The 27613-nt window shown below is 40.8% G+C and overlaps 1 protein-coding gene across 3 annotated transcripts in view; it reads right to left on the reverse strand.

Annotated features, from left to right (window-relative positions):
- Positions 1-27613, reverse strand: part of bltp3b (bridge-like lipid transfer protein family member 3B) — a 58828-nt gene that overhangs the window by 5338 nt on the left and 25877 nt on the right. The window contains exons 9-18 of one of the 3 annotated variants that reach the window (XM_062980961.1): positions 23967-24050; positions 22004-22186; positions 21263-21381; positions 14333-14474; positions 12617-12810; positions 9810-11299; positions 8725-8900; positions 6818-6945; positions 2420-2570; positions 1605-1861 (exon numbers count right to left, since the gene is read on the reverse strand). In XM_062980961.1, the coding sequence (XP_062837031.1) occupies positions 1605-1861; positions 2420-2570; positions 6818-6945; positions 8725-8900; positions 9810-11299; positions 12617-12810; positions 14333-14474; positions 21263-21381; positions 22004-22186; positions 23967-24050 (2924 nt within the window). Of the gene's footprint in view, positions 1-1604; positions 1862-2419; positions 2571-6817; positions 6952-8721; positions 8901-9809; positions 11300-12616; positions 12811-14332; positions 14475-21262; positions 21382-22003; positions 22187-23966; positions 24051-27613 lie in introns of those variants that run through there. The other 2 variants (XM_062980960.1, XM_062980962.1) reach the window with 2 other exon arrangements.

Here is a 27613-nt window from a genome sequence, read left to right on the forward strand (position 1 = left end):
TGATATCATGAAGGTAATGAAATAAATAAAATGTGTAAGAGAAACAAGACAAGCAGTCAAAATTACAGCATAAAAATACTGCCCCTCCAAAAAAGATGGCATGATAGGAAATGAAAACAATTTCAACCTAAGTAGTTACAAGTGGGTTGACACAACCAAGGATGCTATAGCTCTGAGTTTGAAACAACTGAGGTGGCCCGTGAGTTTCTTGGAGGTAATCGTGTCTCTTGCTGGTCTCTTGCTCATAGAGTTGGTATATGTCAAAGCTAACTTGAAAGCACATAACAACAAAACAAATACTTTTAAGTGTTTAATAACACCCCCAGCATAATCTCTGGGAATCAACTCTCACTCTCAGAAAATTCTAGTTTAAGTCTTCTCCTGCCCAAGCAAAACTGAAAATGTACTGAAGATAATATAAAACTTTGAAATCTTCAAATATATAGTTCCAGAGATTACACTGGTTGCTAAAAATGAGAAAACAAATGAAAGAGATTGTACAACAATGAACTCTTTTACCATTTCAAGATGTGTTGGTGAAAAAAAATGTTTTTATACGTGCTTTTAAAAATGCATGTAAGAAAGCCTAAGCTATCACTTACTGAATAAATTGTTGAATTCCAACACCTCTTCCACACATTCCCTACCTCTATGACTGTTAGTTTAATTTGAGATTTGTACTGTACTAAAGTCCAAAAATTAAGTGGACACAAACTTCCCACTTAAAGAAAATCCAGTTAAGTTAGAGCTACAAAATGAATGAGAATACCAATATTTTAAACTGGGAAGCAAAGATAACAGGACCTATCCCATGTTGCTGTGAGTGCTTCTTTTGATAGAAAACACTTTCAAATCTTGATCCAAACATTTGTTTATGGTGGGGAAACACCAGGAATTCTACAGCTTGTATTTTCCCCACCATTGCAAAAATACTATATCATAGTACTTCAGTTTTGTATAGAAACAAATCAGGAATATTTAATCTTATTACTGAAATACGTATTCTTTATCTCCAATGCTAGTCTCTTTCTAGTTTCGTTTGGCTTCATTTTGTTTTTAGGGGAACTACACCACCTTGCAGCAATGTTATCCTTTATCTGCTTATGAAGAAAAGTTAGTACACTGATGTTACTGAAAAGGAATGAAGAACAAAATGCAGTTGAGCTATACTCTCACACATTGCAGCACTTATGCTGAAATATATTTGATACAACAAATAGTTCATTTGAAAACTGTGATATGGTGCAACCAAAATGTTGTTAGGGCTGTAAACACTGTGACAAATGCATGCGAAAACCACCATCTATTAATGTAGCATGATGTAAATAATAAACAGTCACTTTTAATGAACTTGCAACATATTTCCTGAAAACATATATAATGTATCTAATGTTGCAATAATCCCATAGTAAGTCAATTTACATCCACTAGTGACTAACACCCATCTAATTTCTACACCCACCTAATTTTCCAACTAATTCTGGAAAAATAACCTTTAAATAAGCCCCATCTATCATTACGTTCTTAAATGTTTTCTGCAAAAGTAGGCAAGAATATTAAAACACATTCTATATTAACATCCAACTCACTCAAGAATGACATACTTTCAAATTAATCCTTGAATTAGAAATTTTTATATTCATAGGCATCACTTCTGCAAGCATTTCATCTTCCAAAAACCGCTGAATGTTCATAAGTGTAGAAGTTAGGAAATCAGCACTCAGATCTTCCACATGACATTGTAGAAATCCATTTTTTTCAGATAGCAATGAATGTATTGCAGCACTGGGTCCACTTTCCCATCTCAGTTTAATCTCTGGTGTTGGTTTAACAGGCCCAGTTGCAGATTTAGGATTAGAACCTGTTATGAAAACAATGAATTTATGATATATATTTACATATATCTAAACATAGCCTATATTCCAACACTGTGCAACCCAGAAATGCCAATATTTCAAATTATGTCAGCCATCTTCCTTAATCTTTGTGTTGTAAATAAACATACACATTCTTATATACACTAACCATGGAAATAGGAAGGAACTCATTAGTGAGCAGGAAGTGACTTCTTTAAAAAAGACTTCTCTCGGACCTAAAATGGCTGAGAAAGGCTGCATAACTGGTGAGACTAACCCATGTCTTCTAGATGGTGTTTAGTGACATTTGAAGGCAGAAATGGTGAGGAAGGGTTGAAGGAGTCGTTTTTTTGGGGGGGATGCTGCTCCAAAGTCTCCTAGAGTCCATAGTTGATGATTTCAGAAAAGCACACAAATATCTTTATACAAGATGAAAACCTCATGAGTGTCTAATTAGGAAAGGCAATGACCTATTTTCATAATCTGTTTAAGGGAAAGAGATCCTTCAAGGCATTTCTACTAGTGTGAAAACAAGTGTATTTTCATATTAGATTAGTTCCTACCTGCTGTTCGATTGCAGAGATAATGTCGAACACTGATATTGCCTAATTGATTTGGGATGACCTGGTTTATTAGAAGGCACACTTCTGTGTCCTCGCCTTTGATGTCAATTTCACCATTAATACCAAATATTTTAAAAACCAGAACAGACATCTGTTAACAAAAATATGATTATAAATTAATTTCTAAAGCACCAAATTTCATCACCAGCTTTCTTCAAATTTATTATTATTATTTATTTACGACATTTATATCCTGCCCTTCTCACCTCAAGGTGGACTCAGAGCAGCTTCCTTGGTGGCATTATTTCATGCCCGAACAACAACAACAGCAATTAAAAGCAATTAAGCAACAATTGAAAACAATATTAAAACAACATGACAATGCTAGTGCTGTACAGATGCAATACTTAAAATCAAAATTGTAAGAGGCTACTACCTACACCATTAAAAGTATTTCTGTAACCCACTGGGAACTTTTGCTACTCACTTTAAAGGATAAACATTGCTGAATAGAACATAATCGTTTTATGTAAGTGATATCCTGTGGAAGAAAGTCAGCAATTTTACCTTGATGATGCTGGAAAAATATTTGAATTGTTCTCTTTATTTTTTTAATTTTTGCATTGGCAATGTATAGACTGTCTTCTATGATAAATGCCCATTGCAGCTGATAATTACAATCAATTATTTTAAAACAAAACATGAACTGAACAATGTGCTGCTAGTTGAACATGTACACTATAATGTGGTGGGGAAAAGGGAAAAAATCAAGTAGTCCAAAAGCCTGTCCAAACTAAAAAAAAATCTTCACATTACAATGGAAAGAATTCAGATAAAACAGATTTTTAATTATTTATGTGGCTTGGAAGAGCTGAAACATCTGTACATGATGGGATCACGCTCTCATTGAAGTAGGGTTCTGGCCAGGAGCATATTGGATTGACTACATTTGATACACGAGCTACTTCCCTTCAGGTGGATAAGGTCTTGATTACTTTTTATCTTGACTACTGTAATGAACTTGGTTACAGCTGCATTTGACATAAGTTGATGGAAGTAACCAGAGATCTCACACTATACCTGAGCTTCATCAATTATCAGTTTGCTTCTGGGTTTAAGTTAAGATGTTGGTCAATAACTTAAAATTATATACGTAGTCTGGAAACACTGGGAAATATATATTATTTTGGATTTCAGATAACTAGTCTTTGCAGCAGGTACCATCCACATTGGATTACTATCTCTTGGGATTTTGCTTTCTCATCCATAGAACCAAAGCTATGGAAAGTTGGTTGGCTGCAACAATCCATATTTTTCAGATGTGTTGTTTATTTTCTAAAACTGCAATTCTTCTCGGTTTACATAATGCTTAAGGACCTTATCAATCATTGGACAATATAGTTGTGTGGGTATTAGACTTGTACCTACACAGCCTCAGAAGCGGAAGTCTCGGAAATTGTATCTTTATTCTGAAATTTAGCACATCTGAATGGGTTTCCAACACACATGCACACATCCATTGCAACATTTAGATTTTGAAGCTTTTTAAGCCATTGCTCGGATGTCTTCGGATGTATGACTCAACTATAACTGTGCAAGTCAATCAAGCCTGTTGGCTGGGGGGGGGGGGGGGGCGAAGCCTAACTGTAGGCTTGCCTCTCAGCCAATGAGGGCTTACGTTTGAGGAGGCGGGGTTACCGGCGTGTCCGGTCACCATTAGCCTTTATAAACACGACCACATGGTAAGCAAGCCTCATTGCTCCGGGGAAAGGGACGGTGGAGGGTAGCTGGGTGAAGAGTGGCTGCTGGCCGCTGGTGGGTGCTTTGCTGAACTTGGTGGGAGAAGGAAGAGTGGGAGATATTGGGAGAAAGCGATTTTGAGAGATATAATGGGGGAGAGAGAGAGAGAGAAAGAAGAAAGGGAGGAAGCATTGAGAGAGAGGGAGAGAAAGGGAAAAAGAGAAAAAGAAATTATTGTAGGATGAGAGTGAAAAGCAATCTCCATTGTTGGGGCAGCACGAGTGGGGTTTGTTTGGTTAAAGTGTGCTGCTGGGTCTAAAATGCTGGGATTTGTCTTTTTCATTTGAAATACAAATTAAGTTAGGGGAGGGGACATCAATTTGTGGAAATCAATATATCAACTTCTTTAATATGTGTTTGGATAAATTAAAACATCTGTGGTTTGTTTGCTTCTCCATATTATTATTATCTTTTCATATTATTTTAAAACATTATTCAAAACCTGCAGCCCTACCCAGTAAGGGCCCTATTCCTATTTGAGTTCCCCTTCCATATAACCTATATTGCAGGCAAAGCATTCCTTTTTCTCAAAAATCCACAACTTTGCCCATTAGCAGTTGCTTGAGATTAATATATCAGATTCTAAAAACAGTGTTTGAATAAATTCAAACTTCAAACATCACCCACCTAGCCTGGGGAAAAATCCCTCTGCGGTTTGTTTGCCTTCTCCCTATTATTATTGCCTTTTCATGTTGTTCTAAAACATTATTTTTTAAAGATGTATTTCATAATTTTATTTTAAAATTCCCAAAACATCAGTGGATCATCTAAATGTTCTGAAAATTGGTGAGCTAACAGTAGAGGATGTGTTCTACCACTGTAGCAAATTTGATCAGGATAGCTCAAAAAATGAAGGCAAGAGAATCCCCTGAAATTTCCCCACTGCTAGTAATGTTTTCCCTATTGCGCATTCGCGTCCGCCATTAATGAAGTACTGAACTTAAGAAGATTCAGAAGTTTTGTAAAGTATCAAAATTTTTACCCCAAAATTTGTAAAGGACTATAGAAATGAAGCACCAGTGCCCCCGCCCCCTACTTTTAAACACAAATTTAGAACCTTTTTTTTTTTGGACCACACATGCCTAGTAAGTATGTTAGGAACGAGATTTTTAAAACAACATATATTAGCATCGCTAATTTTACTGTGTACTGCTTTGATTTATTACTGGGATGGGTTGGGGTGTTAAAAATAAATATGACATTAAATAATTTTCAGCGCATACTACATGATCTAGGTTTTAACAGCTATCCATCAAATAATAATAATAATAATAACAACTTTATTTTTGTATCCCACCTCCATCTCCCCGAAGGGATTCGGGGCGGCTAACATGGGGCCAAGTCCAAACAATTACAAAACAACAGCATTAAATACAAACAAGGCACATGACATCACCAATATACAATAACAAAGTAAAACAAAACATAGTAACAATGCCATAATAAAAAAGTATAATAACAGTACAAAGTTTAAACGAAGGTGAGCTGGGCCAAAATGCAAGGCATAAAACTTGTAAAACCCGTGGGTGAGGTAGATAGGTAAACTGCTGCATGTAGTGAGGAAACTCGGGTGGGATAAACAATTTAATTACTCTCAGATGAGGGATAAGATAAAGTGTCTCAAGGAAAATAGCTTGACATAGGGCCAGAACCTGACATATGGATTAATTGTTCAGTCTTTGAAAGCACACGGAAAAAGCCAGGTTTTTAAGCTATTCCTAAAAGCTGCCAGAGTGGGTGCTTGCCTTATCTCCCTGGGGAGCGAGTTCCAGAGCCGGAGGGCCACCACAGAGAAAGCCCTCTCCCTCATCCCCACCAGCCACGCTTGCAACAGAGGCGGGAGTGAGAGGAGGGTCTCCCCAGAAGATCAAAGGGATCGCGCAGGTACATAAGGAGAAATGCGGTCACAAAGGTAGGCGGGTCCTGAACCATTCAGAGCTTTGTAGCTGATAACCAACACCTTGAATTGGGACCAGAAAATGAATGGCAGCCAATGGAGTTCCTTAAACGGGGGGTTGACCATTCCCTGTAAACCGCTATATTCACACAAACTCAATTCAAATTAATGATATCTGAATTTAAGAAGTTTTGCTTAAACTTTTCCCTTTTTTAAACATATGTTCTGCCAATTTAAAATGCATAAGTGAGGGAAAATATCTATGCTACAATTAAATGTTCCATGCTCTGAGAGGTGGCTGAATTACAGGAGAAAATGTATATTTTTGTCAGGGAGGTGGTTAAAATTACATTTCTAATTACTATCCACCCACACAGTTTTAGGAAAATGGACATCTGTTTTCTGAAACCTTTCAGGTAAAAGAGCAATCACAAATGTATTTTTAACACTAATGAAATTCATCTGCTGAATCAGTGGCTGCTCGCCAATATCTATGGTAGCAGTCATTAAAACAGAGTAAATGATATAATTTCCTCCCTGTTTTATGAAGTATCATTCCCTATCAACTTTCCTTGATACAATTTCTACCATACAATTATTTTCATGGTAGCAAATTTCAGCTTTCCCAAGCAGAGAACTGCTCAAATAATCCCACAGCATAGAAATGTATGAATATGTCATCTTTATTTGGGAAGCATTACCATTTCTTCTCTAGAATCCGGAGCACTTTCTGAAGCTGCACTGAGGACATCTGGAGATGATCCACCATAGTTCTCGACCACAGTGCTTTCATGAGGAGTGTTTTCCACTGGTTTGTTTGACAAGATAGCTTGCATACCCATTGCATTAAAAAGAAGACACGTGTTTAGATGCTTTCTATTCAGAAAATTATGTCAATAATTCATAAAACTATGTCAATGGTTTTAAGAGTAGATCATTCAGTGTAGCTTAATGTAGTTCCACATCAAACCAAGCAAGATAAGCTATAAAAGAACACACATAGGCCGATTTCAACTTATTTTTAAACAATCCATTAAATTCTTCATATAAGACGGCAATGAGAGAGAAGAAAGAATCACATACACTTGCTAACCCATCATTTTACTTTTACAGATGAGGCTTATTGAGCTGGTGGAATTAAGATCATCTACCTAACACAGAAAATCCCCTGCAAGTTGCCAAACTCACTGGGTGGCAAGATTTGACCTCTTGTTTTAGAGCTCAATTTGCAAATATTTCATTGAAATAACAGACTTTGAGTGGAAGGTGGATAGTTATTTTACTAACCAATGTATAGTATTTAAGAATCAATGGCAAAAGGGGTTAAGCCATTCATTAATAATTAAGCATAGCCCCAAAAGGTATACCTGTCATTTAAACATTTCTCTTTCATCAGACATGTCAATACTTTCAGAATAACCAGAAGTGTCACAAGTACCAGGAGTCGGTACATATTTTTTAGACTTGTATCACATTAAATTTGCATAAACTCAGAGTTCCTTCTCACAGCTTGCACAATATGGTGCAAGAAGGTTTGAGCTGTCCTATAAACTGTGCATGTTGCCTTCCTGAAAAGGCCTATCAATTCATAACAGGGATTAGCAGATTCAAAGGAGGAAATCTGACAACACTGTACAAAACAAATCCTAAGGGAACTTTCTTTTTAAAAAATGCTGTATGTTTGTTTCTTAACTTTTTCATGTTTTAAGAAAATACTATTTCCCTGTTTTTAAAGAGAAAGACTATCTACAGTGATAATTACCACAAGACAAAAAAATTACAAAAGTTTTGATGGCACACAATTAAACTATATGTTTAACAAAAAAATATTCTGCCTCCCAATCTTTTACATTTTTGTTTGCACCTTAAGTTATAATATTGAAATGTATCTAAAGCATTGTAAAATACAGAAAGCTAATAATATATTCTAAACACCAAGCCAAACTCCATCTTTAGGAATGGAATATCTGATTTATATTACAACTTGGCTGTCAAATCACTGATAGGACTTGGATGCAATTTGCAATTGATTTATGAGGAATATTCTAAGAATCTAGTTTGCTTGAATGGCATTAGTAATGCTGCCAGTAATTTTAAATGGAAACTCATCAGCTACCAAGACTACAAATTAAAGGCTCAGTTTCTACAGTAATGGTAGACTAGGACACGGAACAATGGCTTCAAACTACAGGAAAGGAGATTCCACCTGAACATCAGGAAGAATTTCCTCACTATGAGAGCTGTTTGGCAGTGGAACTCTCTCCCCCCGGACTGTGGTGGAGGCTCCTTCTTTGGAGGCTTTTAAACAGAGGCTGGATGGCCATCTGTCGGGGGTGCTTTGAATGTGATTTCCTGCTTCTTGGCAGGGGGTTGGACTGGATGGCCCATGAGGTCTCTTCCAACTCTATTCTATGATTCTATGATAGGAAGCCCCAACTGGATCCTTTGAATGCTACAAGTATAAACAAGATCTTCTTCTTTTTTCTTTTTTTTTTAAGGATACGTTAAAGCAAAAGTAGGTATTAGTGAAATCAAGGAAAAAACTCAAAACAGATTATGATTAAATGCAGTGTTGTTTCAAATTAAATGTGTCAGTAATTTTGTTTACCTTTTTCCAAAAAACTTTGGCTATCACTTCCATCACTTTCCAAATAGTGTTCCTCCAAAAACATACTGTCAGTAGAAATGGTATCCAAAGAGGCTTGTGATGGACTCTTCTTCATGTTCTTGTAAGAAACAGAGAATGCAGGGATATTGGACTGGCAGGGTTCCTTAGGCTTTCCACTTTTTAATATAAAGATATTAGGAAATCATTACTTATTGTGGAAAAATTTACAAAAGAAAATCAAAATCCTCCAAAGCATAATATTAAAACAAATGTTCATAGAAATAAAAACTATTATCTGAAGCACAAATACAGGAAGAGTTAAATCATGAGAGCATTGTAATTTATTTGAGTTCTGTTCTCTAGGTGCCGTTCCTTCAAAGAGCTATGAGCATATAATTCAGTGGTTCTCAACATGTGGGTCCCCAGATGTTTTGGCCTACAACTCCCAGAAATCCCAGCCAGTTTACCAGCTGTTAGGATTTCTAGGAGTTGAAGGTTAAAACATCTGAGGACCCACAGGTTGAGAACTACTGCTATAATTCCTACTAGAATTTTCAGTGGGACCAGATTTTTCTTAAACTGTCCAAGGATGAAGACCCTTCACCAGGTGTCACCATGTTCGAGGAAGAATGTGCATGGCTAGTCTTGGAAATGCTTTACTATTACTTTTTTGGACATTTATAAGACAAGTGAGTAACAACTTGTCAAATGAGTAATTTTTTAAAATACTAGGAACTTTTTTTCTGTCTAGCCCGCTTTTCTTTTGTCCCTTGATTATCCCTCAAGCAATCTATCCATCTTCTTACCACGCTTCATCTTATTTACTGAAAACCACCTCCCCATTCACTTCTCCCAGTGGCATCTGGCACTTCTATGTGAATGTTCTACTCAAATGTATAGCATAGAATAACATTGTAAAATGCCAGTCTATATATTAGCAACATAAAAGAGCGACTATTTCCTAGAAAAAGTAACAGATAAAGTAGCCTAAAGCCCTGAATACATGGAAACTATTGCTTACTTGACTGTGTTGATATCAACCCTGAATCTAGACAAATAATTTTTGAACCGAAATATTTCTATACCTTAATGAAGGCTGAAATACAAGCGGTCTAGCTGTGGTCATTTTCTCTCTGTCATTTTCAAGTTCTTCAGACTGCCAAGCACCATCCGATTCTAACTCTGAAACTTTGAGTGATGAGCCTCCTGCACCACTTTCTTTATTTGTAATCATACTTTTGTCATCTTCCTTTTCCATCAGCATTTCAATAGAACCTTCTCTGCAATTTAACATATTAACCAGCTCCCTGGTATATGTGCTGCTTCTGTCACTCAATGACTCACAGATTTCTTCTGAATCACTTCGACTGAAGAGTCCACTACTATTATCATCATTTAGTTTCCCAAGTTTTTCTGAAGTATCATCTGAAAAAAAACTTCCCCTTGGCAAATCCATCTCACTCTCTGATTTGAAAAGTGGATCTATCAGAATGACTTTGTTAAAATCAGCATTTACAGACTGACAATCAGTTAGAATATTAGTATCTGATAGGTTTATCTGTGCAGGATGAGGAGGAACTAGCTTGCTTTCTGATCCATGTGTTTCTCCATTTCCCATAGGTGAGAGATCTGATGCAATTGGACTTTCTTCTTCCAAAGCAGGAGATTTGCAGCTGGCTCCTTGCATCACTGGATGGAGCAACAGAGCTACATCTGCACTTTTTAGTAAGATTCCAATGCAGATATCTGCCTGTTTTGCAGGTTTCCCTGTCACAGTTTCTACATCATTCCTCAGGTTATCAAGGAGCATCACAAGGGAATCTTGGAGGTAGAGTAAGAAAAGATATTGGTAATGATTGATCTGCATGCTCACATGTTTTTGGATATGAACCAGAATGTGAACATCTGCGTCAGATGTAAAACATGCAGACTGGGATCCCAAAGTGCTATTTTTAGCGGTCAGATTTTCAATACTATTGGCCAAGGCTTCTGTTTCAGTGTTATAATACTCTTTTAGAAGTTTTTTATGATGCAATCGACTAGCAAACTCGCTAGAATCACTTTTTGGAATGTTAAGTGCTTTGTGATTATACAAAGAGGGTTCTTTAAGTGATTGTTGAAATTTTGTGGGCTGGCAAATCCAGAATGTAAGTGGGAATGAATCCACAAAGCTTATTGGCCTTCCTTTTCCGCTTTTCATTCCTTCATAGTCTATCCAAAATTGGGGGAAGTGCACTGCCCAGACATCAGAAGCAGCAGATGTTTTAAGAGCACATTTATTTAGCTGGGGGGTGACAAAACCTTTATAGATGTCATGCATTTTTGTATCTTGCTCATGGGCATGTCGCTGAAAGATTGGATGAAGAAGATTATAACAGTCAGGAGATTTTGGAAAATCTGTGAAAGTCCTGCTGAAAAATTCAGAGTCTTTGAAATTTTGTAATACTGTCTCCAGATCAGAGTGTCTACAGTTGGGCGAATGCCTGGTGTTTGTAGCAATCATTTCAGAACTCTGTATAGAAATTGCACGTGGACCATCCCTATGATTTGGTTTCTTTTCAGAAGGAATAATAAACTGAAATAGAAACATAAATAACAGTTACAAAGCATGAATTGGCCAAAAAACCCAGATCATTTTGATAAACTCTTAAATAATATGGGTTGGAATATATGCAAGAGAAAAGTAATTTTCCAAAGGAATGGCTCTTTTATTAAAAAAATAAGCACAAAAGTGATTAAGAGGCAAAGGATGGTTTATTTCTCCATCTAGTTAACTAAAAAGGTATATTAATGTGGGTGTCTCTGACCACTGAAGCTTTGACCATTTCAGGCTGAAAGAAAAGTAGCAATCAGGAGGCTTTAAGAGAGCTAACAAGGAATGAAAGTACATGGAAGTGAAAGTTTCAGGAATGAGGCCAGCATGCTTGGGTGTATCATTACATAATACTGGAAAATAACTTCCTTGAGGAAAACTGAGCAGAAATAAAATAAAAGCATGACAACCTCTTGGCCCAAATAACTTTTTGTGACATTTTTACGAGACTGGGACTGGGGGAGGGGGAGTTTAAAAAGGTCGAACAAGCCCAACTGGTGAGGTAAACAGGGGCTGAGAAATGCACAGTCGTGGAGGCCAGGAGCAGGCAGTAAGCAGGAGGATCTAAAATGAGCAAAGCAGGAGGTCAACAGGGGCAGCCACTGAAGCCATCGAGGGAAGGTGGTCTGAGAGATGTACTGCAAAGATAAGGAAGGGAAACACAAGCGAGTCCAAAGTGGCCACTTTCAAAGCAGCAGCCACTGTAGCCAGTGGAGGAGGGGAGACTGTGAGAGATCTGAGGGGCAAGGCAAATCAAGGAAGCCACAAAGCCCACCAGGCGAGTGGGAAGCTGGGGAAAGCCAAAGTGATAAGACAAGCAAAGGCAGCTGCTGAAGCCATTTTTTGGGGAGGCATTTGAGGTCAAATGGTTGGCTCCAGTACCACCTTGTTTTCCAGGTTTCTCACATTAGCTATGGGACATCACTAGCACCAACATAGAGGTATTTTCTATGTTCTGTTCTGATGTCAAGATAGTTTTATAGAAAGTTAAAAATCTGCACATACCAAGGTCTCATATGATTAGCTAATATCAATCTGAGCTGCCTGGAAAATTGAAGAGCACTGTTGCAATGTTCAAATATTCCCACAGCCAAATGAGCCAAAAATACACTTTAAAAAAAACCTTGGAAGCAAGAAAGGCCTAATAAAAAAGTGATAAGGGGCAGGGTATTGTGCATGATGCATGGTATGGAATTCACACATAGTTTCTCATTCCAAAGCATTTATTTTACTGTATGCATCATTTACTGCAGCAACACAATATTGAGCAATTTTGTGCTGTATCATTGCAAACTGTACCTTGATCATTAAGCCATCAACTCGAACATCAACATGTTCTTCCGACTTTGAACTGTCATTTAATTTGTACATAGCCATGAATTGACTAAGGCTCTGTTGCAAGTCCAGCACAAACTGGTTTAGCCAAAGAATACTCCTTTCATCAAGAGTGAACTGCAAAGCATTTAGCTGAACATAAAGGTTTGAGTTTGGAACTAAAAGAAGTACAAAAAAATAATTAAAAGCATTTTTAAAGCGTCATTTTCACTAGCAATGTTTGAAAATACTGACAAATAGGGGGTAAAAGGGGATATCATGAATAGCATGTTTTGGGTAGCCAAAAAGTCTGGCTGCACACAGAGCATTGTTTCTAAAGAAAAACTGCAATTTATCATTGAAAGCACTAACTGAACCAGCAATGGTACTTTAATAATTACATAAACACAATTGGAATTTTCAAAACAAAACAAGGAATGGCACACTGCTGTGTCCCTGTTCAGTATTCCAGCCAGCCATGTATTTCCCCAGGATTCTCCATTCCCTTCCTATTAGATTTTTACTTCCAGCTCCCTGCAACATTTCTTTGGTTCCTCCATCTATAATATATTTTTTAGCATTCTATAGCCAAAGAAACTAAATCTTTATTGGGCTAAAGTTTTAGTGAGGTAGGATTCTCCCTCACGTTTTCTTCTCTTTTTTCTGTTTCTGCAAATGTTGGGAGTTCTCTGAGCATGTTGCTAATACTGCCATCGTGGCTTTCTGTAATCCCCTTTTGTTTACAAAGCCAGTATACATATATGTGCAAGCGTGTATGAGGGATGGAAAGAATATTTGCTGCTATTCATTTGTGCATGTTCCCCATGTCTGGCCTGTTTTGTTGCTGAGGCCAAGCTGCATCTTTTTATATTTGAACATACTATTTCATATACACCAAGACGCCACAAAACAACTCAAATGTAGGGGAATCCCCCCAGATGATCACTGGTGTAGCTCCTGCCCATATATGAGTTCTTCCCCTATCAATTTTCCACTAAATTCAAACATTTCTCTCACCCCCAAGATTCATTCAGATAATTCCTGATATATATCAGGGGATGGCTAACTACAATGCTCTTTACTACCTAAACCCAAAAAACATTTCAATATAAAAAAGTATGTTTGCACCACTTGCTTCAAATAAATCCATCAAGATTCTCTATATAGAAAAAGTTAATTCATATCAGTGCATTAAAAAAATAAACAGGCAATCCTTAATTATATATGGCAATAATTTAAGTTTCATTTATTCATTTCTTTTCTAACTCAACATTAAATGCATCTATCACATATAAAGAGTAACTATTTCAAAAACGTATCAGTGTACTAAATATTATTATTAAATGACTATGTACACTTTAAATCTTAGTCCAAAATGTTTTGCAAGCATTTCAAACTCGTACAGTGAGGTTCTCACACCTGTTCTCTCCTATTCTACAAATTAACATAGTAATTCTCTGAAATGGTACTGTGGGTTAGGGCGAGGATTTCCATTGCAATGGAATATACTCATGGGTCCCATGAGTATGCTCCATTGCAACAGAAATCCTAGCTCTAAAGTTGCAAGGAGAATTGATGAATCTGATTTTTCAGTATTGGGTGCTTTTTCTGTATCTTGTGATCCTTAAACATTCTTCATTGGACCAATGACATGCTCACATGTATTTTAGAAAATGTGAAGATAGTGGGAAACTATCTTACTAGGAAAGTCTTTTACATCTGGGTAGTAGTATTCCGTGAATTCAATATGAATGGCTGGCATTTCTGGTGGGAGGTACAGAGACTTCTTATTACAAGAAATAAGAGTTTTAGGAGAACGGCGATACTGCTCTGCTGTAGAAACCTGAAAACACAACATTCAATATTTAAACAAGTATAAGGACAGGTTGCTTACCTGTAACCATGTTTCTTCGAGTGTACTCTGTGAATTCACACTAATGGAGAGACTGCGCTTGCGCAGGTTCCAACGGAAACTCTTCCCAAGCTAAAGTTTAAATTTTGGCGGTAGCCACGCCCCCCGTCCCCAGAGGGCATATAAGGCGGCCCTGGGCGCCCGCTCTCCAGTTCCTGCGCCGCCAAGGCAACGAGAAAGGAAGAGGGTTTGCCAGAGGGGAAGGAAGGGCGGGCTTGTGTGAATTCACAGAGTACACTCGAAGAAACATGGTTACAGGTAAGCAACCTGTCCTTTTTCTTCGTGTACTCTGTGAATGCACACTAATGGAGACTAGCACGCTTAGGTCCCGGATGGTGGGACAAGGCAAACCTTAATCACAAGTTGATGTCCAAACACATCTTTATTAAACATAAATAACATGGCCCGAAGGACCCGTATAGTAACACAAGCATCATGCCAAGAGAGGAACTTGGTAGGACACCAAATAAACAATTTCAAACATGAGGAAAAAACAAGTACTGTGCATTATCTCCGAAGGGGAGAGAAGGAGAAGTACGTAAGGCACAATGGTTCAGGAAAACAGTGCAAATTAGAACATAGATATGGCACAACGAGATGGCCAAACACGGGGACATCTGATAAGAAAGAACCATTGAGGAGGGACCCTCCAGGGGGCCGAGTGGTAGGTAAGTATCGAGGATAAATTCCTCAGGACAAACAGGAGGACAAAACCGATCTAGCAAAGGCTGAGTCTTTTAAGGCTTTTTGGTCTATTCTATAGTGAGAGACAAAAGTAAGGGGGTTAGACCAGATCGCCGCCTTACAAATAGAGTCCAGCGGGATGCCCCTCAAAAAGGCAGTTGATGTGGAAAGGCCTCTCGTCGAACGCGGGCGAACGGACGAGGGAGGTGGACGTTTAGCCAGTTCGTAGGCAAGTTCAATGGCCTGAGCAATCCAGTGAGATAACCTTTGCGAAGAAATAAGATTACCCAGCTTATCTGGGGCATGGGCTATAAAGAGTCTCTGAGTCTTACGAATGTCCTTGGTGCGGTCCCGATAGAAGAGAAGAGCCCTACGGACGTCGAGGAGATGCAGCCTCCGTTCCAGAGGAGACGAGGGGTTCGGAAAGAAAGCGGGGAGGACAATGTCCTGGTTAAGGTGAAAAGCCGAGACCACCTTGGGGAGGAAGGTGATGTCCGGGCGGAGAACGGCTCGGTCGTGATGAAAGCGAAGATAAGGTTCATCAACCCTAAGGGCCGCCAGCTCCGAGGGTCTGCGAGCCGAAGTTATGGCCACCAGGAAAACTACTTTCCAAGAAAGTAGGCGCAGGTCGGTAGATGCTAGAGGCTCGAAAGGAGAGGAAGTTAGCTGGGAGAGCACGAGCTCGAGGTTCCAGCCCGGCGTAGGTGGCTGGGATGGCGGACGGATGTTGTTGTACCCCTTTAAGAAGGTTTTCACAAGATGGTCAGAGAATAAAGACGGTCTACCATGTTGCTGGAAACACCAGGAAAGAGCAACCAGATAAGACTTCATAGAGGAAAGCGAAAGCTCCTGATCTGCAAGAGTCATAAGAAAGTCCAAGACTATCGGTACCGAGGTCGGAAAAACGGCGATGTCCCGAGACCAGAGAAAAGCACGGAAGCGGGAGATTTTATAAGTGTATGACCTGGTTGTAGCCGGCTTGTGGGCCGCCTGGAGGATCTCCTGCAGGTTTTGCGGGAGGGAGGTTAGGCAAGAATTCTCCATGCAGTGAGATGTAGAGAGGGGAGATCTGGGTGCAGGATCTGACCGTTTTCTCTGGATAAGAGGTGTGGCAGAAGAGGTAGAGTGAGAAAGTTCATTTTGGAGAGGTGGAGAAGAGCCGAATACCAAGGCTGTCGAGGTCAAGCTGGTGTTATCAGGATCGCCGATGTCGAAATCGACCGGAGTCTCTGGAGGACCTTCGGTATCAGGGGGAACGGTGGAAAGAGGTAGATCGGTTCCGACGACCAGTCCAGAAGGAAAGCGTCTCCCAGACAGCCCGGAAAGGAGGCCGGAGGAAGTCTCGCGCCGTATCGAGGTAGTTGCGCGTTCTGGGGAGAGGCAAAGAGGTCCAGAGTGGGGAATCCCCACTTTCGGAAGAGAGAGAGAAGAGTCTCGGGATCGAGCATCCACTCGTGGGAGGAACTCGTCATCCTGCTGAGGGCGTCCGCCAAGTCGTTTTGGATCCCGGGAAGATGGACTGCCAGGATCTGTATGTTGCGGCTTATGCACCAGGACCACAGCTGAGAGGAAAGGAGCATCAGCTTCCTCAAACCCGTGCCACCCTGTTTGTTGATGTAGAAGACTGCCACTGTGTTGTCTGATTGAACGAGGACAGACTTCTGGGAGATCAGGCGGGAGAAGGCTTTCAGAGCTTTGAGGATAGCGAGAAGTTCGAGAAAGTTTATGTGATTGGTCCTTTCGGAACGAGACCAAAGACCTTGTATGGTGAGACTGCCCAGGTGGGCTCCCCAGCCGTAATTGGAGGAGTCCGTGGTCACGGTGACCGAAGGAGAAGGCTGGTGAAACGGGAGGCCCTTGCAAACGTTGGAGAGGGACTTCCACCAGCGGAGCGAGCGACGAACATGGAGCGGGATGGAGAGAAACCTCAAGTTGGGGTGGCGGGATGGTTTGAAGACGTCTATAAACCAACGCTGCAGGGTGCGAAGATGGAGCCTGGCAAACGGGGTCGTGAGGACTGTGGAGGCCATGTGGCCCAGGAGTACTTGGATGGACCGGGCTCGAACTCTCCGGTTGGTTTCGCAGAGGGAGATTTGATGCCGAAGGGCGAGAAACCTGTCGAGCGGGAGGGAGACAGTTTGAGAGAGTGAGTTGAACAGGGCGCCGATGAAGCGGATCTTGTTCGACGGAATAAGGTGAGATTTGTCGAGATTTAACTGGAGACCGAGAGAGTCGAGAAGAGTGAGGGTAACGTCGACGTGGCGACGGAGGAGGACAGGGTCGGGCCCGACCAGAAGCCAATCGTCCAGATATGGAAAAACTGTGATCCCTTGGAGTCTGAGGTGGGCAGCCACGACAGCGACGACTTTGGTGAAAACCCTTGGGGCTGTGACGAGGCCGAAGGGTAAAATGGTGAACTGGTAGGTCTGGTCGAGGACTTTGAAGCAAAGGAAGCGCCTGTGGCTTTTTCGAATCGCCATGTGGAAATAAGCGTCTTGTAAATCTATGGAGACGAAGTAGTCTCCGCGCTGAAGCATGGGAAGGATGGAAGCGATGGATACCATTCTGAATTTTGTAGGGCGTATGAACGTATTGAGCACGCGCAAGTCCAAAATGGGGCGGAGCCCCCCTCCCCTCTTCGGGACCGTGAAGTACCTGGAGAAGAAGTTTTGAGGGTCCTGTACTGATGGAGAAGGCCGAATAGCCCCTTTGGCGAGGAGGGTGTCGATTTCGGCGAGAATTTCCTGAGAAGGGTTGGATAAAAGGATTTGCCCTGTGGGCGGGAGCTCTTCGAACTCCAAGGCATAACCGTCTCGAACAATTCGGAGAACCCAGGCATCCAAAGTAATAGATTCCCACTGATGGAAGAAAGGAGCCAGGCGATCTGAAAAGAGGCCGTGAGGTTGATGTAGCAGAGGGGAGGGCTGCGGAGGAGTGGGTCTTGCATCGATACCGGAGGTAGAGACCCGACAAGGAGAAATGGCGTCAGGAGCGCCGATGAGGCTGGCCGGAGGTAGGAGTAGTACGGCCGCGCTGCTTCTGAGGATGAGCAGGCCGGCGAGGTTGTTGACGGTTCTGGTTATTCGAAACCGAGGGACGCCTGAAGGGCTGGTGTCGGTAAGAAGGAGGCGGAAATCGACGAAAGCGTTGAGGAAACCATTTGGTACGGTGAGTTTGAGGCTGGTCTCCACATTTGGTAGCCAGGACCTTAAAATCATGGTTAGTTTTGAGTTTATCGTCGGTGCCGGAATTAAAGAGACCCAAGGCGTCGAACGGAAGGTCTTCAATAACTTGTCTGGAGGAAGAAGACAGGCCCGACGATCTCAGCCAGGCGTGACGGCAGATGGCAATGGCGTGGGCGATCATCTTACCGGCCGTGTCGCCGGTATGTTTTGCCATCTGAATTTGATGATGGGCTAGGGAGTCAGCCTCTTGCTGAAGAGTAGACAACACCGAACGGTCCTCGTCAGACAGCTTTGAGAAGAAGGGTTGAGCTTTCTCCCAAAGGATTTGCTGGTATGCACCCATACAGGCCCCATAGTTCGCCATTCTGCAAAGTAGAAGGGCCCCAGAATAGAGCTTTCGGCCCACCGCGTCAAACCTTTTGCCCTCTCTATCCGCAGCAGTATTAGACTCACGACCGGAGGTCTGTGAAGCTTTAACGACCATAGAATTCGGGTCGGGATGGTGTTTTAGCCACTCTAAGGCATCGTCATCGGTGCGGTACCAGGATTCGATCCTTTTTGAGGTAGGAGGGATCGAGGAAGGAGTTTTCCAGGATGCCTGGATGACGTCCAGAAGGTAAGGTAAGAACGGAAGCAGCGTGGCCGGGGGGGCTTGGGCTTGGACCCGCTTGAAAACCGGATCAGACACCGCCTTAGAAGTTTGTTTGATCTCTAGACCTAGAGCATCGGCCATTCTCACCATTTGGTCCGAAAAGGCCCGAATATTGTCTGTGGGTGAAGGAGGATCCACCTCGTATGCATCGTGAGGAGGAGAGAGGTCGAGGCCGAGAGACACCACCGAGGCTGAGAGAGCGGAGTCAGGGCGATCGATATCGATCTCATAGTCCTCAGCCCCTTGGGGGGACTGAGGGGGAGATGAAAGCACAGTCTCTGGGGGAGGCAAGGCCTCAAGAGCAGGAGCCATCTGAGCCCGAGTTTCTTTGGAGGCCGAAGCTTGGGCAGCTCGAGCCAAGCGGGTGGTTTGTCTACCCCGTTCCGGTGTCGAGGTCGGGGGAAAAAGCTGCTGGAGTGATGGATGATGCACGGCAGCAGGTCGAGGCGACGGCACCCTGACCACTGTTTGGGTGGAGTGGTGGGGTGAATCCTGAAGTTCACCATCAGACAGAACTCGAGGAGAGGGTTGACGAGGCCGTTGTGCAGGAGCGATCGGAGAGGATCTCCTAGAAGAAGTCGCCGAAGAAGAAGGGACGTCTTTTTTAGAAGAGGCAGAAGAAGAGGAGCGCTGGGTCGCTCTCTTTTTAGCAGGCGGCTGTTTAGAAGGAACCCTCATAGATTTTCCCGGCGTCGGAGGGACCATTGCCGAATCGGACTGGGTCCGACGAGCTTCCTCGTGGGCTCTCTTAAAGGCGATTTTCATCGCGGAGGTTGATGGAGGAGACCCAAGGTGGGATCGAATCGAAGACACAGAGGCCACCGAGCTCGACGTCGAGGAGGGGCCAAGTCTGCCAGAACGAGTCGACATGGTGACCGTGCACGGCGGTTTGACGGGCTTAGCTGTTTTGGAGGCCCTAGACGCCCTCGACGAAACTGAAGAGGCCTTAGCAGCCGGTGCCAACATCGGTCTCAGGTTCAACGTCGACGACGTGCCCGATGTCGACGGAGTGGGCTCAGGGGCGAGCGACTTCTCGTAGAGCGCTGCTCTGAGTCTCGCGGCTCTATTTTTCCTTGCCTGAGCCGTTAGGGCTAGGCAAAAACGGCAGGTACCGACGACATGGGCCTCTCCCAGGCAGAAGAGGCACTTGGCGTGGCCGTCGGAGTCAGGAATTTTAGCAGCACACTGAGTGCAGCGTTTGAAGCGAGTAGTAGACATGAGAATCCGAAGTGAACCTTGCGGCGGAAAAAAAGGAACTGGAGAGCGGGCGCCCAGGGCCGCCTTATATGCCCTCTGGGGACGGGGGGCGTGGCTACCGCCAAAATTTAAACTTTAGCTTGGGAAGAGTTTCCGTTGGAACCTGCGCAGGCGCAGACTTTCCATTAGTGTGCATTCACAGAGTACACGAAGAAAAAACAATTATTTCTCATCTTGTCCAGTTCTAAGGACATTATGAATCTTCAATTATATTGTGGGTAAATTATTATTATTACTATGAATCTATAATACATGTTCCTAAGTATTAGATTTATACACAGCTCAGAAAAAGTGCTTGTTCTGATAAAAGTAACTACCAAATAAACATAATATACAGTAAGATGTCTTAAAAAGATAAAATTATAAAGTATACTTCTAAAAGATACTTTTATGTCATTGAATTAAGAAAAAACAAGGGGTAAATAATTTATGAACAACTTAAAGTTCTACACATTAAGGACCTCTTTATCAAGCAGTAGAATTGCTTGGCAGAAATAGCAAAAACCTTATTTTCTATGCAACCTTATTTTATTTCCCAGATACATTTCTCCAGGACTGAAACCTTGTTTTATTTCCCAGCTACATTATTCCATGACTGAAAGAATAAAGTCTCTGTAATCATGAGGACAAACCATTTTCAGGACCAAATGGTATAACACACATAGTTAAGACCTACTAACCTTAGCCCCCCTCCACACAACTGAATAAACTCTCACATTATCTGTTTTGAATTGGGATATGTGGCAGTGTGGACTCAGATAACCCAGTTCAAAGCAGATACTGTGGGATTTTCTGCCTTGATATTCTGAGTCACATGGCTGTGTGGAAGGGCCATTAAACTATATCTAGATGTACGCATTACAAATCTCAAATTATAAGGTTGGGGGAATCAAGAAACAGGTAAAGCCGTAATTTTAGCAGCAATTAATACTGAAATATACCTGATAAATATTAACATCTGCAAGCCTAACCACAACAGGGCTGCACATTAGCTTATCCATTGGTTGCTGTGGTGACACAGAGGAAGGCTTGGTGACTCCTTTTGGTATTTGTTCCTTGCCTGTAAGAACCAAAGACATAAACTAAATAGTAGACATAGTTTATCCTTAACTGAACTCTCTCCTTGACTTTGTACTAGAAGACAGCCTATAAAACAGGATTGAAAAATGTATAGCTTCCTAGATATGACAGAGCTGTAACTTCCATTTGTTTCCATTTGCTACACCATCTCAAAGGCTGTCTAATTCCCAGCCCTGCTATAAAGTCTCTTTTGAATTGCATTTCTTATAATCATGATACTGAAACATTGCTCTATATTGTGAACTACCAAGAGAACCACCTAGTAGCAGACGACCTAAAAAAAACCCAACTAAATTAGATTTGAAGAAGCCTATTCATTCAGATTAACACTGTTACTATTAAATTGATTTTCTAAAAAACATATGACAGTTACTTAAATCCGAGGTTTCCCTTTTGCGAAATCCATACAGATTGTTCCTGTAATCACTAGTCTGGAAAATAGAATTACGATTTGTTTGATTAAATATTGCCAAATGTTAAAGGGGAAAACCTAGCCAAATAATTCCACCAGAAGTGCAACATTGGAACTGCAAAGCCCACCGGCTTTGGTAAAGGTCTTTCAATTTTCTCATCATAAAACAACAATAAACACAGTAAGATACCTGCTTGTGTGTGCTGTGGAGACTCCTGAGGTGATGATTTAGTGGGAGAATCTACATCTTGATCCTTCACAGCCTGCTTAAGCAATTCAACATTGCTTTTGAACTCTTGCAATAATTCTTCTGCCCATAAACTTCTGGCTTTGGTAGCATCACTAAAATGCATCCAATGGCTGCAGCTGTCATCTATATTAGACACAAATTAAAAATAATTCCATAAACATGTTACTAAATATAAAATCATTTAGCACATAAACAATTTAGAGTCATTTCAAAAGAATACTTCTTTGTCAGTTTGCAAACTCCTAGTTCTAATAAGCCAAAGGCAGTAACAGTTCAATGAAACAGACTTTCTGGTTTAGTTAAAATTACAGCTAATTCGACATCCCCCTTTCTATATAGCCCAGTCAAATCTAGTTGGGAAGCCTGAATCCTATTCTAAAAGTAGTCCCTCTGAATCTATGGAACTTACATAAGTGTTGTATCACCAAGCTACCACTGATTCAGTAGGACCTGTCTACATGGACAACAAAAGCATATTGACCTCATATTGGCTGCTATCCTTACATATGTCATTCATGATGATTTACATCCCAACCTGATCTTTTTTCCTATAATGCTTTCAAAAACTGCCTGATCAATTGCCTTTAACCCACATCAGAATGTGAGGGATCAGAATGTGGCCATTCCCGATAGCAAGTTTCACACTGGAGCTGGGAGAGGAGTTAAGGAAGACCCAAACTGGGGAATGAGAGGTAATAAGGGCCAAGTTACATGATCTTTCCCACCAGGAAGCAGGCTTGGTCATAGCTGAATTTTAAATTTGCATATATATATATATATATATATATATATATATATATATATATGGATTCTTGCATATTAGTATACTAGTATATCAATATTAGCTCAACCCTATGTAACATAATGTCTAAAAGACACATTATCCAGAAATACATGCATTCATGTGCACGATGGAAAGGGAAGAAAAACCAAGTTTTTCAAAAGCAAGCTCATATCAAGGTGAGTTCTCCAGTAGACACATATGCCTACATAAGACAAATTCACTACAATGAGTCTGTGGTGTTAATGAGGCAAACACAGGATTTATGCAGACTAGAAAAATACACTGAGAATGAGGGGTTTTTTCAGGTGTAGATGGGCTCAGGGCCAATTTCTGGCAAAAACTGGCTCTCGTTTTACATCACAGAAACCTTCCATTTTCTGATCAAAGCAGAATCCAGCAAAGAAAGGAGTTTTAAATCCTCAGAACTGAAGATCTCATGCTGTGCATGCAGTATCTCATTAATCTTGCCCAAAATGTTAACTCCAATTTAAACAAAAATTGTAATCAATTTTAGTAATGGAATAATGTTATAGATTTTATTCTAACAAGACTTTTCAGAGATTTGCTATAGATCAAGGTGTTTAACTGTGTTGCTTCTTCGCTGTACAAACTTAATATTGCTATTTTACAGACTTATCCTAAAGATAGATGGAATATATGAGCATTCAACACTCAAAAATTAATTTCAGAATGCATTTATTTCAACAGCAGAAACAGCTTTTGTGCACAATATTGAATTTTTAATGATGTAATTTGATTTTCTACATTATCAAGTGACATGAAAAGACATGGACTCCTTCATATGAAAACATTTACAACATGAATTGGCATTGTTGGGGATTTGAGGGCCACATTCACCTTTCAAGGTAACTTTAAAGGACCTCCTCCCTTGAAAAGTATTTTTATTTCCAGGTTACTTCCTGTTGAAATAAACACTTCTCCTGGACCTAAAATGGCCTAGAGAGAATGAAACATGTGGTAAAACTGCTAACCACAATCCATAAGGGTAATTAGGGGGCTTTGGGAGTAGCTTTTCCCCAGCCTTGGTTGACAACATTAGAACAGTGAGAACCAATTTTATACTAAGATCAATAAACATAAGTCGTCTTTTATTCTTACCTGCTTTGTGAAAAGGGTAGTAGTCTACAGTTAACTGACTAAAGGATAACTGCATAGCACCTCCTGAAACTCGCCTATTTGCATCTGCAAAACAATATAGGGTTCATCAATACAGTAGAGTCTCACTAATCCAAGCCTCGCTTATCCAAGCCTCTGGATAATCCAAGCCATTTTTGTATTCAATGTTTCCAATATATCGTGATATTTTGGTGCTAAATTCGTAAATACAGTAATTACAACATAACATTACTGCGTATTGAACTACTTTTTCTGTCAAATTTGTTGTATAACATGAAGTTTTGGTGCTTAATTTGTAAAATCATAACCTAATTTGATGTTTAATAGGCTTTTCCTTGATCAGTCCTTATAATCCAAGATATTCGCTTATCCAAGCTTCTGCCGGCCCGTTTAGCTTGGATTAGTGAGACTCTACTGTATATACATATTGAAAAAAGCGGCTCAATGTGGATATTCTTTTGATTGATAACACTATGTAACACAATTTTTGTTTCTGGGTTATAAATGTCATTTCCTAATTGGTTTTTATCATAAAAACATGGAAAAGGTGTATTAAACTGCAAAAAACTTTGTTGTGGTCTGCTTACTGAAAGGTTAAATATGGCATATTTTCATTAAGGAAAATTATAAACAAAGTGCCTAGACTTAAGGAAATAACAGTACTACCCTTAGTCACAAAAAATGAAGTTTCTGGGGTATAACAACTACAGTACAGTAGAGCCCCGGTTATCCAAGATAAACGGGTGGGCCTGTTCTCGGATAACCGAACGGCTCGGATAGGGCGAGCCCTCGCCGAGGGACGTCTCCCCGGATCTCCCTCGGCCAGGCCCTTGCTGGAGGAAAGAGTTTTCTTCAGCAATGGCCTGGTCGAGGGACATCCGGGGAGACATCCCTCGGCGAGAGCTCGCCCCTTGGGAAGCAGCACTCGTGGGCTGCTTCCCAAGGGGTGAGCCCTCTCTGAGGGAGGTCCGGAGAGGCGTCCCTTGGCGAGGGCCCGCCCCTTGGGAAGCAGCACTCGTGGGCTGCTTCCCAAGGGGCGAGCCCTCCCCGAGGGAGATCCAGGGAGGCGTCCCTCAGCGAGGGCCCGCCCCTTGGGAAACAGTGCTTGCGGGCTGCCCTCCCCGTGGGAGATCCAGAGAGGCATCCCTTGGCAAGGGCCCACCCCTTGGGAAGCCTCTTGCCATTGTTCCTGTCTAGGCAGAGTGATGGCGAGAAGCTTGCCTTGGGCCGAAGTCTCGGCCAGAAACGTCCCTCCATGAGACCTCGCCCCTTGGGAAGCCTCTCGCCATCGCTCCTGTCTAGGCAGGAGCGATGGAGAGGGGCTTGCCTGGGCCTAACTCCTTGGGAAGTGCCTCGTCATCGCTGCTAGGCAGCAGCGATCGCCAGGCGCTTCCTCCTCCCTCTCCTTCTCTCGAACTTGAGAGAAGGAGGGGGAGAGGAAGGGGCGCCCGCAGTGGCGCCTCGGATAACCCAGAGCCTCAGTTAACCAGAGCTCGGTTAACCGGGGCTCTACTGTACTTTCAAAATAAGTACCACACACTTAAACAGGAAATAACACTTTCAAACCAGGAACAGAAAAAAATTCAAATGTTGATACATAGTATAATTTTAAGCCTATAAGTTCCTCTTTTCTGAAGCTTTCAAGCTGATGACACATAAAGACCTTTATGAAAGTATCTGTCAACTGAAGGTTCATTCCCTTGCTAACTTGTATCGGGAAGTTCTCTTTTTTATGGTCATAACTTCCTTTTTAAAGTGCATACAAAAAATTTAAATAGTGATCCCCCCCCCCCCCCCCCGGGAATCTCAGAGCAAAACCCTGCAGCATATCTATCCATACTTATAGCTGGGTAAGTACAATGTCACATAGAAGAAATGGATACTGAAATGGCTGTTTGGAACAGATCTCCATTTGACTGAAGCAACAACCAAAATCTTACTCTTTCAAAAAATGTAATAGAGTTATTGGTCTGTGTATACAAATAGAGAGGAAGATCATTGGTCAAAGGGTCAGGATCTGCATAAAGTTTGCACATTTCTACCCCATGACAAAAAAGCCATAGGACACTGCAAATGTGCAAAGCAGCATAAATCATAGAATCGTAGAGTTGGAAGAAAGCATGTTGTCTCTTCCACATACAGCAAGGATTCTATGTGAGGAAATACATATGATATTAAATTACATTACCATATATACTCGAGTATAAGCCGACCCGAATATAAGCCGAGACACCTAAATTTACCATAAAAAACTGGGGAAACCTATTGACTCGAGTATAAGCCGAGGGTGGGAAATGCAGCAGCTACTGGTAAATTTCAAAATAAAAACAGATACCAATAAAACTACATTAATTGAGGCACCAGCAAGTTAAATATTTTTGAATATTTACCGTATTTCAAAGAAAAACAGTATACTTGCTCTATAAGTGGAAAAGTGGGGTCAACAAAAACAATATGGTATGAACAATAACTTAACAACAACAACAATAAAACTTCATTTGTAATAATAATAATAATTATTATTATTCATTTATTATCCTTCATTTTTATCCTGCCCTATCTCCTTGTGGGGACTCAGGCCGGCTTCCAACATAGTAACAGGCAAACATTCAATGCCTATATAAACAGTGCAGAGTTAGATATAGATCTATAATTATATATACTAATTTCACATATGCATTTTCTCCCGAAACATTTGCAAATCCTCTCTATATATGTGCATTTGCCTCCTGCATCTATCTAGAAATCTCTGTATGTGTGTGTGCATTTCCTCTGTAGTATTTCCAAGCCCTATATATCTATATTCATATCTATCTATCTAGACATCTTTCTATATATAAATAATTATATCTGCATAGGATTTGCAAAGACTTGCAGACATGTGAGGCAAAAATTCATATATAAATATTCATATATAAAAATAATGTATACACATAGATACAGATATACAGGTATATGGAACTCTCTAGATATTTATATGTGTATAGGATTTGCAACGCCTTGCAAGGGGAAGTGCCTACATATCTGTAGCAGAGATTAACAAATATTTCAGGCAAAAATGCTTTTATAAGATTAATGGATATATATATATTCTTCTTCCTGACTTGCAAGGGCTTATTTTCCTTTTCAAAACATTCCCTTGGTTAAGAGTGAGGGAGGCTTTGGAAAAACCAACACACTGATAAGGAAGGAGAGAAATATATCATATATTGCAAGCAATAGCCTCCAGGCTCCGCTGCCTGGCTTGATCTTGACCCGATTATAAGCTGGGGGAGGCTTTTTCACCTGATAAAAAAGGGCTGAAAAACTCGGCTTATCTTCGAGTATATACGGTATATGGTATAAAGTATATATAATATATATTATACTATATCATATGATATAAATGCATTTCCTTACACTTTTTATTATATATGTTATATTACATTATAATACAATAAAAGGGTAAAGAACAAATACTTAAGAACAGATTAAACTTTTAAAATGAAACGTCTTACAATTTCTCATATTAAACTTTCCTGTGGTGCTGTTGCAAACAATGTGACACGATAAGAAATATATTCCAATGTATCAGAGAACAAATAAAATTAGTGTTTATGCCACTACATTGTGACATAAATGACAGATAC

Source organism: Anolis carolinensis, chromosome 5, assembly GCF_035594765.1.
Source record: "Anolis carolinensis isolate JA03-04 chromosome 5, rAnoCar3.1.pri, whole genome shotgun sequence".
Lineage (NCBI taxonomy): Eukaryota > Metazoa > Chordata > Lepidosauria > Squamata > Dactyloidae > Anolis > Anolis carolinensis.